This window comes from Leuciscus leuciscus, assembly GCF_965113295.1.
Source record: "Leuciscus leuciscus genome assembly, chromosome: 7".
Taxonomy (NCBI): domain Eukaryota; kingdom Metazoa; phylum Chordata; class Actinopteri; order Cypriniformes; family Leuciscidae; genus Leuciscus; species Leuciscus leuciscus.
In genome coordinates this window covers 16,365,398-16,379,656 of record NC_138731.1, presented here as the reverse complement: position 1 = coordinate 16,379,656, position 14,259 = coordinate 16,365,398, and the positions used below count along the sequence as shown (strand labels likewise).

Genomic DNA, 14,259 nt, shown 5'->3' with positions numbered 1-14,259 from the left:
CAAAAAAAAATAAACGAATGAAGAATCTTCAACCAAAGAACAAAAGGGCCTAACAAAATAAAATAAAATAAATACCCCATTAATGCATCATAAAAGTAGTCCATATGATTACATATCTTCTTAAGCATTAAAATAGGTTTGTATGAGGAAAAGACCAAAAAAACAAAGTCATTTCAGGACCTGAACAGTCCTGAGTGATGATATAAACTCTGGTTCAATAGGCAAGAGCTTTGAAAAGATTCTTCAAAAATGTCAACTTTTGTGTTCTACGGCAAAATGAACAGCATATGGGTTTGGAACTCACGTACTATTGATGTTGAGTAAACAATTTCAGAATTTTCTCTGTTTTTCACTGAACTCTCTCTTTACTAAAGATGCCAAAACAGGATAACATCGTTCTGTGGCTCCTTCAGAAATCGTACATCCTGCAGGATTTCGGGCAAAGTTCACAACTGAGTAAAAACATGTGTACGTTTAGAGACGGCGATGGAGACCAGAATGTTCGGTCCAATCTCAGCCCAAAACATGTCACTTAATCACACTAATCCGTTATGTGAATCACAGAAAAATGAAATCATTTGATTAATAACTGTAATAATGATCTATTACAAGAGTACTCAGTCGCGAATCTGCGAAAGCCACTGAGATTATTGAAGTTTCAGAGAGTACACAGGTGGACAGGTTGAGTCAAAGCGCTGGGAACCAGCCCCAACCACACATCCCTAGAGATTAAGAAAAACCTGAACAAATCAGGTTCATAGACTCCACCAAAAACCAGACGCACAGCGTGAACTATGGCAAGGGCCAGTAAGACACGATGAATCAGTCCTTCGCCCTACAGCAGGAGGTTTAACATGCCAAAAACGCACACAAAAACAAGTGCCTCAAGATGTGGAAATATCCAAATTTCATTCCCACAAATCATCGCTTTCTGAAACAGAATCTGTGTTTAAAAAATGAATATGTTGTGCTGGATATTTTCAAATGGGAATACTGATTCATAAGGTGTTCGAGAGCAATCCCACAACAAAATCATTAGCTTATGCATGCTAAAAAATTGTTGGTGTGTTTCTGACACTTACCGTAGTGGGTAATTTCTTGGCAGCTTCCGTGATAACCTGACCCAGAGGCCTCCATAAATGGAATGCATATCGACCTAAAAGCCAATGTAATAAGAGAAAAAAAGGATTAATGGGTTGAAAAGTGTGCCAGACAATTTACAAAGTTAATTTCCAGGGTTAACAAAGTTGGTTTAAGGGTGAAACCAAGGACAAAACCACATTTTAGTCTTATTCAATATGTGTTAAAGGTGAGGACGCCTTTCAACTTCCCTTGGTATTTACTTGGTCAGGGTGCTGGTGAACTGCCAGCGGTTGTGGTTCAACTGTGAAGCAACACACTGCAAGTCAGCAGCACTCAATGATATGAACATATAATGCCTCTGAACATCCAGCATTCAATAAAAAAGCTGAGAAAGGCCGTTAAGCGGCTCATTTAATGCAACCAAATTGTAGGTGAAGAATTCATAAAAAATCATTAGAGTAATACATCATGGGAACTATTCAGGATTTTCATTTCATCAAATTCTGAAGAGTTTATTGTTGAGAGGAAAACTTTATTTTGCTTCTCAGCAAAAAAAAAAAAAAGCGTTTGAGGCTCCCTCCACTGTAATCCGAAGCCCTGCCTCTGAACGAATCAGACCACACACCACCTCAGCTTTTGGCAGAAGTGCTGCCCCCTCGATGTACTGAAATGGGAATTAGCCCCCTTCCTCAAAGCGACCACAAGTGCTATTCCATCCTGACCTCACACAGCTATGGGTGGAAGACTTGGCGACTAACAATGATTAACTATCCAAGCAGCAGTAGGGAGGACGGCAGAGACACCTGCCAGAAAAGAATCAAACGTAAACATGCGGATGACGAAGTCGCTTTAATTATTTGGCCACATGCGGCCATTTAAAGACTCTTTGATTTCTCTAATGCCAGAGGCCACATTGACCTCATTAACCAGGGCGAGCTTCATCTGGGGGCTTGAACAAACACTCACAGTAAGAGTGGCTTAACCATCTCCCTCATCAACGCCGCCATCATCTCGAGTGCTTCCAATCCTTTAGAATCACATCATAAATATCTGTGGTCAGCTTTAACATACACGAGGAAAGTTTAGCTAAATATTTTAAGACGACAAAAGAGGAAAAAACTTTTATTGCATTTTACAATGGCTACTCTATCCCGCTGCGAACCACAACATGAGGGATTTTACCTTGCAAACATCCTGCCTAGAAACATACTCAGCGCCAGAACGCAAACACAAAACTTTCGCCAACACGACGTTTCAAGAGTGCTGATATTCGGTCCAACAGCACTTAGACTTTTCGCTGTTAGTATAACTCCACTTGTCTGTGTTTGCGCATTCAAGACAGACTGTCAATCACTGAGAAGTTTTCACTCATTCATTCATTGATGATAGAAACGAGTGTATTTTTGAGTTAGTCATTTAATTATTCACTCAACTAATTTACTCAAACAGTGAATAAATCGGGATCGTAAAAGTACGCACAGGAGAACTTATGAAAAATGGCTGCTTAATTAACAACACATTTTGACTATTTAAAATGATTGACCACATGCCTGAGGTTAATAATAATTAGCATAAAACACACAGCCAAGTGTGTAGGGGTGTGGCGATATTAAAACATGACAATCATTCTCGTCTAGGTGAAAAGCAGTCTCACAATATCAGCATGTGGGAGTTGATTTGTGTCTTTTACAACTTATGATAATTAATACTAACGGAAAAACATAACGGAAGTGGTGCATTCCACAGACGAGAATCCATGAATCAGACCATTTTCTAAGGCTTTATGATATTAAGACCATTTAAAAATTAAAAATAAAGCATAGTGCTATTGTGAATCACAAATGCTTTGATTCAATTAAATAAATATGCACTGTTGCACTGTTATAATTTACATGCGTGGAGAAGATTGGTTAACAAACTCCATCTCTGCATATGCTGCGAGTTTGGGTTGCTTATAACGTTCATCTAGCAATGTACACCATTTCATCAAATTTGTAACATAATCTTTTATAGACATACGCCAAGACAGGAGAATACATCAATTATTCCTAAATATGCAAACTATTGTCCATCGCGATTTTAAAATAAAAGATCTGAGTTTGCATGTTTTGATGTCCACATGTTCTTGTTCAAGAAATTACAGGGGCTGTTGCATTTCTTTCATAAAGAAGTAGCCACATAATAAAGATTAAGTAGACATTTGAATTAAATGTTTTTTGGCCAATATTAAATAAGGATTTAATCGTGCTGTAAAGTGTAACAACAACAACACTTACAGGCCATTGGCGCGCCCTCTGCAGGCATTTGTTATAATACACAATGTACAGAAGGTCATTATTTTTTATAGTATAACTATGTATTTTAACAGTGTTGTTAAGTAAAACCATATTATTATTTGCTATTGATACTTTATTTGAATTAATTATGTGACACCTATAGTCACCCTCTGGTATATTTGATCACGGGTTCATCCTACAGCAAGATAATGACCCAAAACATACTTCCAGGCTATGTCAGAACTACCTTAGAAGAAAAGAACAAGATGGTAGGCTTCAAGTCATGGAATAGCCAGCACAGTCTCCAAACTTTAATCCCATCGAGCTGGTGTGGGATGAACTGGACAGAAAGATGAAAGCAAAGCAACCTACAAATGCAACACAAGTTTGTGGGAACTTTTGCAACAGAGTTGGGAAGAACTTCCCAAAAAATATTTGATTATATCTGGAAAGGTGGCTACTTTGATGAGTCGAAAATTTAGATTTAGATTTACATTTTTTTTAAACAAAATCATTGCATGATTTCTTTTTTTTTATGTGTAATTGTTTATTTGTTCTGTGCTTTAATTTTTTGAGTAAATTGATACATTAAACTGCATAGATTTCAATAAAAACTGGAAAAATGGAGGTTGTTTAAAACTTTTGAATGGTAATGTATGTGTATTTTAGCTTGTACTTTCAGCGGAATAAAATAATATTTTTTCCAGTCATAGTTTTGTCATTGAAGATTTCTTAAAAATATCATGTCATCTCGCTCTCGTGGACCTAATATCGTGTATCGTCTCGTGAGCATCACACCTCTACAAGTGAGCCATCCTCAAAACTAGTTCAAACAAAATAAACACTTTTTATAAAGACCCTTTTATATAGACCCAGATAACACACCTCTCATTAACCAGTTGTGCATATGTGTATGTGCATTTTTATACAGAGAAATTTTGCAGCTCAGGCAACAACTATTCTTACTCTTTCACTATATATGATGAAATACATGATATTAAATACAATGTATAAAATTCATCTTAAAGGTAGGGTAGGTAGGATTTTTCTAAAAAACTTTTTTTCAAATTTGTTTAAACTGTCTTTATATACCAATACATAATTAAAATGTAAGTGCTCTGAAAAAGAGAGTATAAAAATCAAGTGACTGTAGACCTTTTAATCTGCAATAAACACAGCTCATTATTTCCATCCGGGACGAAACAATTGATTGGTTTGGGCGACTGTCACTCTCTCTCGCAACCATGGCTACCACCCCTGTTGCTACAAGATCTGCCCATATGTGCGCACCCGTTTGATTTGAGGAGTGCAAGAGAGGCGCGGAACCAGTACGAAGAGTAAAATTATGGCAGAGAAAGAGCATTCAAAATTCAAAGCACCTGCATATGCAGTCAGCGAAGGCAAACAAGGCAAAAAAAGAATCTTGAACGACCTCCTCTGCTTCGCCCTCGACCCCGGACCTGTCATCGAACCGACGATGCGGTACTTGTCTCCGGAGTGTAGTCCTCATCAGAGTCAACAATGTTTTCATCATGGAAACTCTTACATGCAAAACACCGTATATGTTATGAATCTTACACGAAATTCACCTTCATCACAGTGTAACTGATGGTAATGGGAAAATGTGTATCAATGCAACCTGTTTTTAGCTTTGCCTTATAAATATAGCTCGTTACCGAATCAAACAAAATATATTTTAAACTTTACCAGTATCGATATGCTAGCTTGATAGTGAGTACTAAAAGCCATCTTATTTGTTTATATTTATAGTGATAAAGTTAGGTATTTTATTACATGTGATTCTGACATGATGTCACTGTATGTACTGCGCTCCTTCCTCTCCACTCGTTTCAGGTAAATAAATGCGTCTTCCAGCTGAGCCTGAGCGTTTGGCGTCGCGCGTTCATGTGTTTTGGGGGCGTGGCTTTGGATGGAGCTCAGAAGGGAGGGGGTGGAGTGAATGGAAATAATTAGCTGTGTTTACAACAGTCGTGAGAGGTCTACAGACACTCGATTTTTATACTCTCTTTTTCAGAGTACTTACATTTTAATTATGTATTGGTATATAAAGACAGTTGAAACAAATTTGGAATGTTTTTTTTTTTTGAAAAATCCTACCTACCCTGCCTTTAATTTCTTTCTTCTGCTGAACACACAGAAAGATATTATGAAGAATGTCAGTAACCAGACAGTTGATGGACCCCATTGACTTTCATAGTAGGAAAAAAAATATGGGGTCCATCAACTGTCTGGTTACTGACATTCTTCAAAATATATTCTTTTGTGTTCAGCAGAAGAAAGAAATTCATACAGGTTTGAAACAACTGGAGGGTGAGTAAATGATGACAGAATTTTTATTTTGAAGTTAACTAATCCTTTAAAATAAGTTATAAAAAAAAAATTCTCTAGACTTGCGTTTTTTGTTGTTGGTTTTTTTGTGGTTCACTGACCTGTGAATGGCCTCTAATTTGTCATGTAGCTAATGCTGTCAACAGCTTGAAAATACTTATTGCAAGCAATCCAGGCAATCAAATCCAGACAATCCAGTCTCCCCTGGAGTAACCTGAGGTTAAGAACTTCCTCAAAAGCACAATGGTAATCAATCATCAGTTTGAACCAGCTAACCTTTGGTTCCCATCCCAGAGCTTTAACCACTAAGCTATACCACACATATTATATGAATGCATGTAGCTTCTCCATATGACTGTGCAACATGTGGTTTAATGACAAAGGAATCTCCAAATGAGTTCATACACTGGGGTCCTAGCGGTTGTGCTCACCTGCAAACCCTGCCGCAGCAACACCCAGTCCCACTGCCATCAGAGTGCCGGCCTGAAACACACACAAACATTTTATCACTATGACAATTAACAAACACAGGACCAGTATTTGTAGAGAAGCATTTTAAGTGTTGCCATATAATTATATTGGACAGACATTACATGGTTTTCCCATAGTAGATGATCAAAAATGGACTCTTCAGAGATTTAAAATTACGTCCACCAAACTCACCACAGACCCATAGACTGAATGTTCAGAGTCTGACTCGTGAATCATCATCATTACATGATGATTCATGAATTAAAGCTGCAAATGTTAAACAGCTAAAATGTAAATAAACAAGCCCTTTAAGCTTCATTCTTCTGACGGTGGATCTATACCTATCTATTTAATGGTACCTATCTGATGGTCTATCTATCTACCTACCTATCTATCTATCTGACATTTTATTTATCTATCTGTCTGTCTAACAGTCTATCAATCTGACAGTTATCCATGATCTATCCATCTATCTATCTTACGTTTATCAATCTATCTATCTATCTATCTTACATCTATCGATATATCTATCGATATATCTATCTATCTTTCTGACGGTTTATCTATATCTATCTGACAGTTTATCTATCTATCTATCTATCTATCTATCTATATATTTATCTGACGGTTTAACTATCTATTTATCTATGTGTCTGTCTCTCAGTATATCTGTCTATCTATCTATCTATCTATCTATCTATCTATCTATCTATCTATCTATCTATCTATCTGATGGATGGTAAATCTATCTGACAGTTTCTATCTATCTATCTATCTATCTATATATATATTTCTATCTGGAACATCCTAGTAATTGCCTAGCAATGCCCTAGCAACCACCGAACAAACAATTTGTATCCATAAGGTGTATATAGCATTTAAACTTCACATTTTTTAAGTTATTTTAATTTTTAAACACGACTTTGACAAGGTTGGCCCAAAACAAATTGTTTAACTTTCATGTTATTTAATAGATCGACAAGGTATTAAATTAGCTTGTACTTAGAACTTCTAGTGGGCCATAAAGTGTTTGTTATAAACTCACAATGGCTGATGTATAAAAACTGAGAATGTAAGGCTTCACAATGAGTAACACTTCGTGGCTAATAATTATTTCCAACAACCGATATTGAGCTACTTTCATTATACTATAATAATATAACACTCTTTGAAAAGAAAAAGGTAAAAGTGTTAATATAAATGCTTTAGTTTCAGAAGTGATCAGCAAGGTCACTCATATGATGCGCACAGATGAAACTCTTATGACACAGGTGGTTCAGCCATAATATGGTAAAACAGTGTAACTGCTCCGGACTCTCCAGCGCGACATTTACTCACAAGGCGTTTGTCAATATCTGTCTCACTCTGCACGGTGGATTTTGTTGTATATTCAGCATGTCTCATGAAGTCCCCGTCCATCGCTACACTACTGGAGCTCGCCATGCTGGTGACAGCTACAACTACGGAAACACCAAAGGGACAAACTTCATGCTGCTGCGGGGTCTCGCGATTCTAAAGCAGAGGTTTTAAAACAGTTCTAAAACAGTTTTATGTATGCCTTAAACTTCCAAACCATAATGTAAACCCTAAGCATTATATTTATTTATCATGGGTTTAAAAAGGTTGCATGTGTTATGTTGCATATGGTCATATGGATAATGGTATTTATAGCAGGGAATCCCACACAGAAAGAGACTTGCCAATCCTGTCACAGCCAGCTCTGCCACTGCCAGTGATCAGCTGCTGCGGTTTAACACAGACACGCGACAGAATTTAGTATGAATAACTATACACATCTAAATCGTAATAACGCAAGAAGCGTGGGATATAGAGGAAATACAATAAATCAAAGGAGCAATATGACGGACGGCGAGCAAACGAGTGAATATGAAAGTGAGAACTCCTCACCTGGAACACAAAACCCTCAGAATCAGCCAACACAGTGAGTACAGATAAAGCAATTAGGCCTATTAGTCAAGTGAAATTTCTCGAATGTTTACGTTTGATACATAAAAAAAAAAGTGTATATATATATATATATATATAGCCTATATATAAAAATTTACATTTTACATTTAAAACACATATACATTTTAAACGTTTTAGAAAACTTCAAATGTGTCGTTAGTTCGATATTTATTTCGGTATTCTGGGGATTAAATCGTACATTTATTTACATAGCTTCTTTGTTTGCCAACAACTAGCCTAGCCTACTTAAGTTTCACTTTCGTTTCCGTCCAAACAATCAGGAGAAACGAAACTTACAGGACTCTGTAACTTATCTGATACTCACTCTTAGAAAAAAAGGTTCAATGGGGTATAAAGTAGAACTATAGGGTTCTTTACTCAATATTAAGAAACCCTTTAGCAAAAAGGTTATAGGCCTTTATAAGGATTAAACACATTAAATGATTGCATAATACACTTTTTATTTCAATGTTTTCAAGTGATAAAATATGTTTACGAGCTGTGTAACCTATACAATTTTATTAAAATAAAAAATGAATTAAAACAAAATGTATAAATTAAAACTCCCTAAAATTATCCCATGACAGAACCCTTTAAGGTTCTATATAGAACCTTGTGAAATACTTATTGTCCCCGAAGGGATGTTTGTCTTTGATACTAGATCACGAACACGTTTTCCAGTGTATTATCTCTCTCCTTAAAATGTTTATATAAACAGGAATAGTATAACACTAAAACATTCTAAACATTGTAAAACTAAAAACATTGTAAAATAGGCCTATAATAAAACAGTACCTATTAAAATAACCTTAAAAAACACAACAACCCTCTGGTACACAGTACCGGTTTCCAAAATGTATATAGGCCTACATGTTTTTAAATAAAGGTCTTTATTTAATGTCTCAACTAAACTTTATCATGTCATCTCGGCCATCATTATAACACCTGTTTCTAGCCATTATAAATGTACACCTATTGTATATGAAGCACATCTAAAATGGTTTATTAAGCTCTAGACAAATGTTTCCCTTCATTTACAATGAGCATAATGCTGACAAGGCATCACAAGACAAAAAGATAATAAACATCATCAACTACTTTGTAAATAAAAATCGTTCAAACACTGAAACCATAATTAATACAATAAATAATAATCTTCTAAAAAAAATCGAAATAATCTTTGGTTATTTTCAAGCATTATTTACTAGATATAGAAATAATTTGACAGCATATATATATAGGGCTAGTTGTACAATAACAACATAGTTACTAGTTTATGTTAGTTAAAAACCCTAATAAATGTATATGTGATCTCTTTCAGCAATGTCAACTTTTTGGGTTTTGAGGAAACCAGTTTTCTTAACTGTAACTATGATATTTTGGCAGGAATATGGTTACTATGGTGAATTTTTGTAAGGGGGATTCTCATTATTTGTGTCCTTGTCATTGATTTGTTTATTTAGTTGTAACCAATGTAAAACACTGATCTGTTACCTGAACTGAACTACTCTTGCTATTTCTATTTGTGTTGTGATCATTTTCTTGATTACTGATTAACATGATCATAATTACCACATGATTCATTGTTTTATATGTCATCATGCAGCACATTCAGGGTCATTTGTGATGTCAGGGAGCTATGATACAAATGTGATACAAATGTGTTTTTAATTGTATTTTGACTGCTGCAATATCTGGGGTGGGAGTATTGTGTCACGATCAAATATGATGGGGATAGAGGGGGAGTTCCCCGGAGTTGTTTGTGAAAAATTCTGACCTTACGTAAGAAAAGATGACTTGTGTCCCACCTTGGTTTTGAGACATTGCTGGCACATGAGACAAGCTGATAAGTTCACAACACAGTTGGAGACAGTCAGAAACTAAAATCAACCTATACATGCCATTGCCCACACAGTGCTGAGGGATACACCAAGATACCACCAAATGAATCAAGATGGAGCAAACTGCAGAGGAGTAAGTCATGACACGACTGTTGTTGTATTTTTCATCTTCATGTGATCCAGATGTCTCTCTAATTGTTACCATCAGGTGCAATTTCAGCATGTTTGTTTGTGACTGAAAGGGAAGACACATTTATTTCGTTGTTGTTGTTGTTAATGTAGTTAAATATTATCTTAAGCCTGGAATACACTACACAACTATTCAAATCTAAACAGATTTTAAAAAACTTTATAGGTGCGTTCGTTCACGCCATGAAGCAATTACCGTAATCGCGAGATTCCAAACTTGTCCTACTTGTTACAACTTTTAAACTGGGGATTTTCTGAATTCAAAAATTCCCAGTTTTAAACAAATAACCATTTACACGTTTAGGACATTTGCAATGTAAGAATGTACAGGGAAACTTCATAAATAAAACAAGACTTGTTAGGTAATGTTTTCTCATTAAAATCAGATGGTTTCTTATTAAATCAATAGGATGTGTGGGAATACCAATATGGCGGCAAGGTGGCTTTACTTATTATGACGTCATGAGTAGAACATTGAAAATTATGGTAATTATGACATGGCGTGAACTCAGCACATTTCCAACCTGCTTCACCACACCTACCTGTGATCCTGAAAATCTCGATTAGCTGGTTCAGGTGTGTTTTATTTAGGTTGGAGCTGAACTCCATGCAGAAACATGAGCCTAATTGCTAAGAGAGCATATAAAATTGGCCAACTCCGAGTCCAAATTCACAAAATCTGCAGACTGGCTCTGACTTTCAGCGACTGAAAATTGGGGCAAACATATGGGCAAAATCCATGTAGTAGTGTATTCCAGCTTTTAGCTTGTTAACAAAAAAAGTCTTTAAAAAAAGTGTGTGTAGAACGTAGTCTTTTATTACCATGCATCATGCAAACTTTTGCACCATCTGTTGCACCATCCCATGTGTTTAGAAATGAAAAGCATTTATATTTCTCTATCTGCAGCGGCACAGAAAGAAGAGGAGGATCTGAGGAGATGGCGGGAGGAGAATCGCCCTGGTCCTATTCAGCTGCCTCCAGAGAGACTGGGTAACGTGAAGATGAAATATGCAGATGTCCTGATCTAAAACACAAAAGAGCAAAGGAAAAGAACTTCTAAAGCTGCGAACTTATTCTTTCACAGGTGGCGCAGTATCATTGGCAGAAGTCAGACAGAGACAGCAGGTGGAAGCACGCCAGTCAAAGCTGAGAAAAAAGGTTTCGGAGTACCTGTTTAAAATGTCTGATTCATTTCCTTAATACTTGTGGTGTTTTGCGTATTTACAGTACATTTGCATGTTTCTACAGCTCAGAAAAGAGGAAATGGATAGAATAAATAGACAGGCAGAGGAGGAGGAGAATGAGAAGATGAAGGCCATACAGCGAGAGAAGGTACAGCCCAAGAAATTGTTTACATCTGACTTTTTACAGCATTTCTGTAGGGCATTATGTTACTCTTATGCATCTTGCAAAACTTCATGGTCATCTGGCTTATGTTTGGATTCAGTGCTTTTTTTTATGATGCCTTTGTAATTCAGACTTTATAACTCCAGATGTCACTGCAGGCAACATACAAGTTATCATATTCTCTGCAATTAAATGAGATATTAGACTTCAGCCTTCAGTGCTGCTGCTGCATGAGTTTTGCTTTGCGTGATTGACGAGTCTAATTATTGCAGCAGCCACAGACACCAGAGTTCATTTGCTAAAACATGTGCCGGTCACTGCTTGGCTGTTCTTGTAGTGTAATAATGGTTTACTTTAGGGATCTCGGGATTGGAGATAAGCTTGGAAAACTGGAATGCTGGAAATGAAAAACAGCTAGAGAATTAATTAGATTAGATTGAACTTTATTGTCGTTGTGGAGAGTACAAATACAGAGCCAATGAAATGCAGTAAGCATCTAACAGGAAGTGCAATCTACAGAGGGGAATGACAAAAGAAAGAAAACGCTTTGAAAATATGTGGTTCAAAAACATATTCAGTTTTAGGAATATGGAAAATGAACATTCTGCTAATGTTGAAACATAATATGAATAAAAAAAAGAATAAAAATATATCTATTCAAATCTAATTGTGTGCACTTAAAGTCAGTAGTCAAACTATTTAATCCAATATTTCAAGAACTTGTCAGAAGATCAGATTTTGGACTTTGTGATGAAAAATGTTGCATTAAATTAGAAAAATGCAGAATAAAAGCATTTTCATAATTTTCACAAATTGTCAATGCTTTAGCATTCTCTTGCAAATGTGTTGCGTTCCCCCGAGAAACACTGCATTCTCTCGCAAAAAGCATTCTCATATAATTCTTCCATTTCATATTTTTTTCTGTTGCTATGTCCCTTTAAGGCTCCGTACAGACGGATCACATTTTTTATTTAAATATTTCGTATTATTTAAATAAGATTATAGTGCAAGCGCAAGTGCAGATTATTGATGGCAATTGTCCAAATGATAATGGGGTATGAATGCTAAATTATTAAGTTACACTGCAAAAAAGACATGGTGTTTAAATGGCTGTAGAATAAAAAAAAAAATACTGTACCTGGTACTAAAAATGTTTGCATGATGCTTTGCATGTATATATATATATATATATATACATTACATACATATACATATATATATATATATATATATATATATATATATATATATAGGTTGGTATGATCTGATAGTTCTGCCCTATACTCACACCATTGGATGAGCCAATCTTGTTACTGTATGTCCAGCTGGTCAGGATGCTCAAACAAACCCAGTAATGTTTTGATATGTCAAAGAGAGCCACAATGTTTACACTTTTTTTGTGAAGTCAACCTACAAATGGCTTACTTGTAGTTCATTTTGCATATTAAGCTGAGAATGGATACTGTAAGTACTTTTACATCAAAACATCTTTAATCCATTGCATTGCAGGCCAATAAACTAGAGATGAGGACAAAGCAAGAAGAGGAACAGAGACAGGAGCGGTATCAGCACGATAAGCAAATGTACGTTTACATTTTCCCTACATGCCAGATTTAAAGTGTTATTTGTTCAAAACAAGGAAGAAGGATGTTAAGCTGCTTTATTGGCCATTATCCAAAAACAATAAACCTGAATGGACAAGTTTACCCTTGGCCCAAGTTCAGTAGAAAATATGCCTTTTATGCAGAAATCTTGTCAAGAGATTATTGAAACAATGCAAAGGAATCCTTCAAATTAGTCAAACAGTTGACGTGTCACTGTAGGCAGTGAAACTTTTGCTTCATTAACTCTTATGTTGTTGTAAACCCATATGACAAACCCATATAACTCTTCAATGAAAGCATTTTTTTGCTAGTCTTGTTGCAATACTATTTAGCTATTAAGGCCAAACTGGCCACAAAAAATCACAATAATGCATAAATACTGCAGTGGTCAGTATGAATTCCATATATTCCAAGTATTCTAAAATTATACAATATCTTTGTTTGAAAACCAACCCCAAATTTTTTAATTTCATTTTCAAATTCATTTTTGGCTTACCTTTTAGATCTCATCCATGCAATTTTAATATGTGCATATTCAAATTTGGCACATTGTGATTGGTTACAAAACGTATCTTGGTCTTGTTAGACATCAGTGCTGCCTTTGACACAATATACCATGGGCTGCACAGCTGGCTGTGTCCCTCCAGGATGGTATTCGATTGGTTTTGATCTTACTTAACTAATCGTGCATAAGTCTGGGAAATCATAAAAAAAAGTTTCTCAGGGTTCAGTGACGGGCCCGACTCTATTTAAGCATATATGCTTCCACTTAGACAGATTATTTGGAAATATGGCCTTGGGTATCATTGCTATGCAGATGATACTCAAATTTACATCACCACTAGCCCTGATGTCGGCAGCATGTTAGCTGTTTTAAATGAGTGTCTAGAAGAAATCAGAATCTGGATGCAGCATAATTTGCTGAAACTGAATAGCAAAACTGAGATTTTGTTTGGTACGATGGTGGCTAAATTAATATTTGTTTTAATTAATAAAAATAATAATTAAGCATTAAACTACAAATATTAATTTCCAGCCCTTGTATATATGCAAATGTGAATGAGATTTGAGAGCATCCAGCAGTCCTAGATAGTCAGTAAATAACAACTTAGATTTCAGTCTTTTCCTCA

General features: G+C 35.8%; 2 protein-coding genes and 1 long non-coding RNA gene across 5 annotated transcripts in view; 1 reads left to right on the top strand and 2 right to left on the bottom strand.

Moving 5' to 3' along the window:
* The window catches only part of dnajc15 (DnaJ (Hsp40) homolog, subfamily C, member 15), a 25,752-nt gene extending 17,595 nt beyond the window's left edge, over positions 1-8,157 (bottom strand). Inside the window, exons 1-5 of one of the 3 annotated variants that reach the window (XM_082175086.1) lie at positions 8,088-8,157; positions 7,880-7,922; positions 7,518-7,639; positions 6,140-6,191; positions 1,083-1,156 (exon numbers count right to left, since the gene is read on the bottom strand). In XM_082175086.1, the coding sequence (XP_082031212.1) occupies positions 1,083-1,156; positions 6,140-6,191; positions 7,518-7,622 (231 nt within the window). In that variant the 5' untranslated portion in view covers positions 7,623-7,639; positions 7,880-7,922; positions 8,088-8,157. Of the gene's footprint in view, positions 1-1,082; positions 1,157-6,139; positions 6,192-7,517; positions 7,640-7,879; positions 7,923-8,087 lie in introns of those variants that run through there. The other 2 variants (XM_082175085.1, XM_082175084.1) reach the window with 2 other exon arrangements.
* On the bottom strand, positions 1,343-5,832 carry LOC309502641. The gene is made up of 3 exons (XR_014207353.1): positions 5,810-5,832; positions 3,607-3,699; positions 1,343-1,384 (listed from the first exon to the last, which is right to left on the bottom strand). It is a non-coding gene; the product is annotated as an uncharacterized lncRNA (long non-coding RNA).
* Positions 7,880-14,259, top strand: part of epsti1 (epithelial stromal interaction 1) — a 20,670-nt gene continuing 14,290 nt past the window's right edge. The window contains exons 1-6 of the mRNA XM_082175077.1: positions 7,880-8,121; positions 10,063-10,121; positions 11,085-11,168; positions 11,263-11,336; positions 11,427-11,510; positions 13,035-13,108. Of these exons, the coding sequence (XP_082031203.1) occupies positions 7,958-8,121; positions 10,063-10,121; positions 11,085-11,168; positions 11,263-11,336; positions 11,427-11,510; positions 13,035-13,108 (539 nt within the window). The 5' untranslated portion in view covers positions 7,880-7,957. The remainder of the gene's footprint in view (positions 8,122-10,062; positions 10,122-11,084; positions 11,169-11,262; positions 11,337-11,426; positions 11,511-13,034; positions 13,109-14,259) is intronic.